At 55.5% G+C, this 818-nt stretch overlaps 1 protein-coding gene across 1 annotated transcript in view; it reads right to left on the reverse strand.

The window, feature by feature from the left end:
• The window catches only part of EMH_0087020 (uncharacterized protein), a gene marked incomplete at both ends in the record, with an annotated part of 951 nt that extends 690 nt beyond the window's left edge, over positions 1-261 (reverse strand). The window contains one exon of the mRNA XM_013501104.1: positions 1-261. Coding sequence (XP_013356558.1) covers positions 1-261 — 261 coding nt within the window.
• Positions 262-818: the final 557 nt, after the last annotated feature.

Raw genomic sequence — 818 nt, forward strand, 5'->3', positions numbered from 1 at the left:
AGCAGCAGCAGCTGCTGCTGCTGCTGCTGCTGCTGCAGCTGTCGCCGCAGCTGTTTGCTGCGGCCGGTGTTCTGTATAGGGAAGGGAGACGTTGCAGCAGCTTGCTGCTGCTGCCTCCTGCTGCTGCGGCTCAGAAGGCAAATCCAGGAGCTGCTGCTGCTGCTGTTGCTGTTGCTGCTGCTGCTGCGGCTGCTGCTGCCGCTGCTGCTGCTGCTGCTGCGACTGCCGCTGCTGCTGCTGCGGCTGCGGCCGCGAGCGCATGCAAATTGCAGCAAAGTAAAGAAAGCCCCAAAAAAGAAAAACAGCTGCTTAGAAGCTGCTACTCATTAGCAGCAGCTGCAGCAGCAGCAGCAGCAGCAGCAGCAGCAGCAGCAGCAGAGGCCCGGCAGCTACGCTTGATAGGAGGCTGCAGCAGCAACGCAGCAGCAAAGCGTTTTCATTTCTTTTGTAGCTATAAATATAAAAAGACAAAAAAATTATTTAATTAAAATAAAGAAACAAACAAAAACAACAAAGGCAGAGGCAGAAGCAGCGCCTCACAAGACCCAGCAGCAGCAACAGCAGCAGCAGCAGCAGCAGCAGCAGCAGCAGCAGCAGCAGCAGCAGCAGCAACAGTAGCAGCAACTGCAACACCAAGAGTAGCTGCTTGTACTGTTGCTGCTGCTGTTGCTGCTGCAGTTGCTGCTGCTGCTGCTGCTGCTGCCATTGATGAGGTCCTACGTCTATGTGCTACAGCAACACAAAATACTACACATCTGCTGCTGCTGCTGCTGCTGCTGCTGCTGCTGCTGCTGCTGCTGCTGCTGCTGCTGCTGCTG

This window comes from Eimeria mitis, genomic scaffold (assembly GCF_000499745.2).
Source record: "Eimeria mitis Houghton genomic scaffold, Emh_scaff6319, whole genome shotgun sequence".
Lineage (NCBI taxonomy): Eukaryota > Apicomplexa > Conoidasida > Eucoccidiorida > Eimeriidae > Eimeria > Eimeria mitis.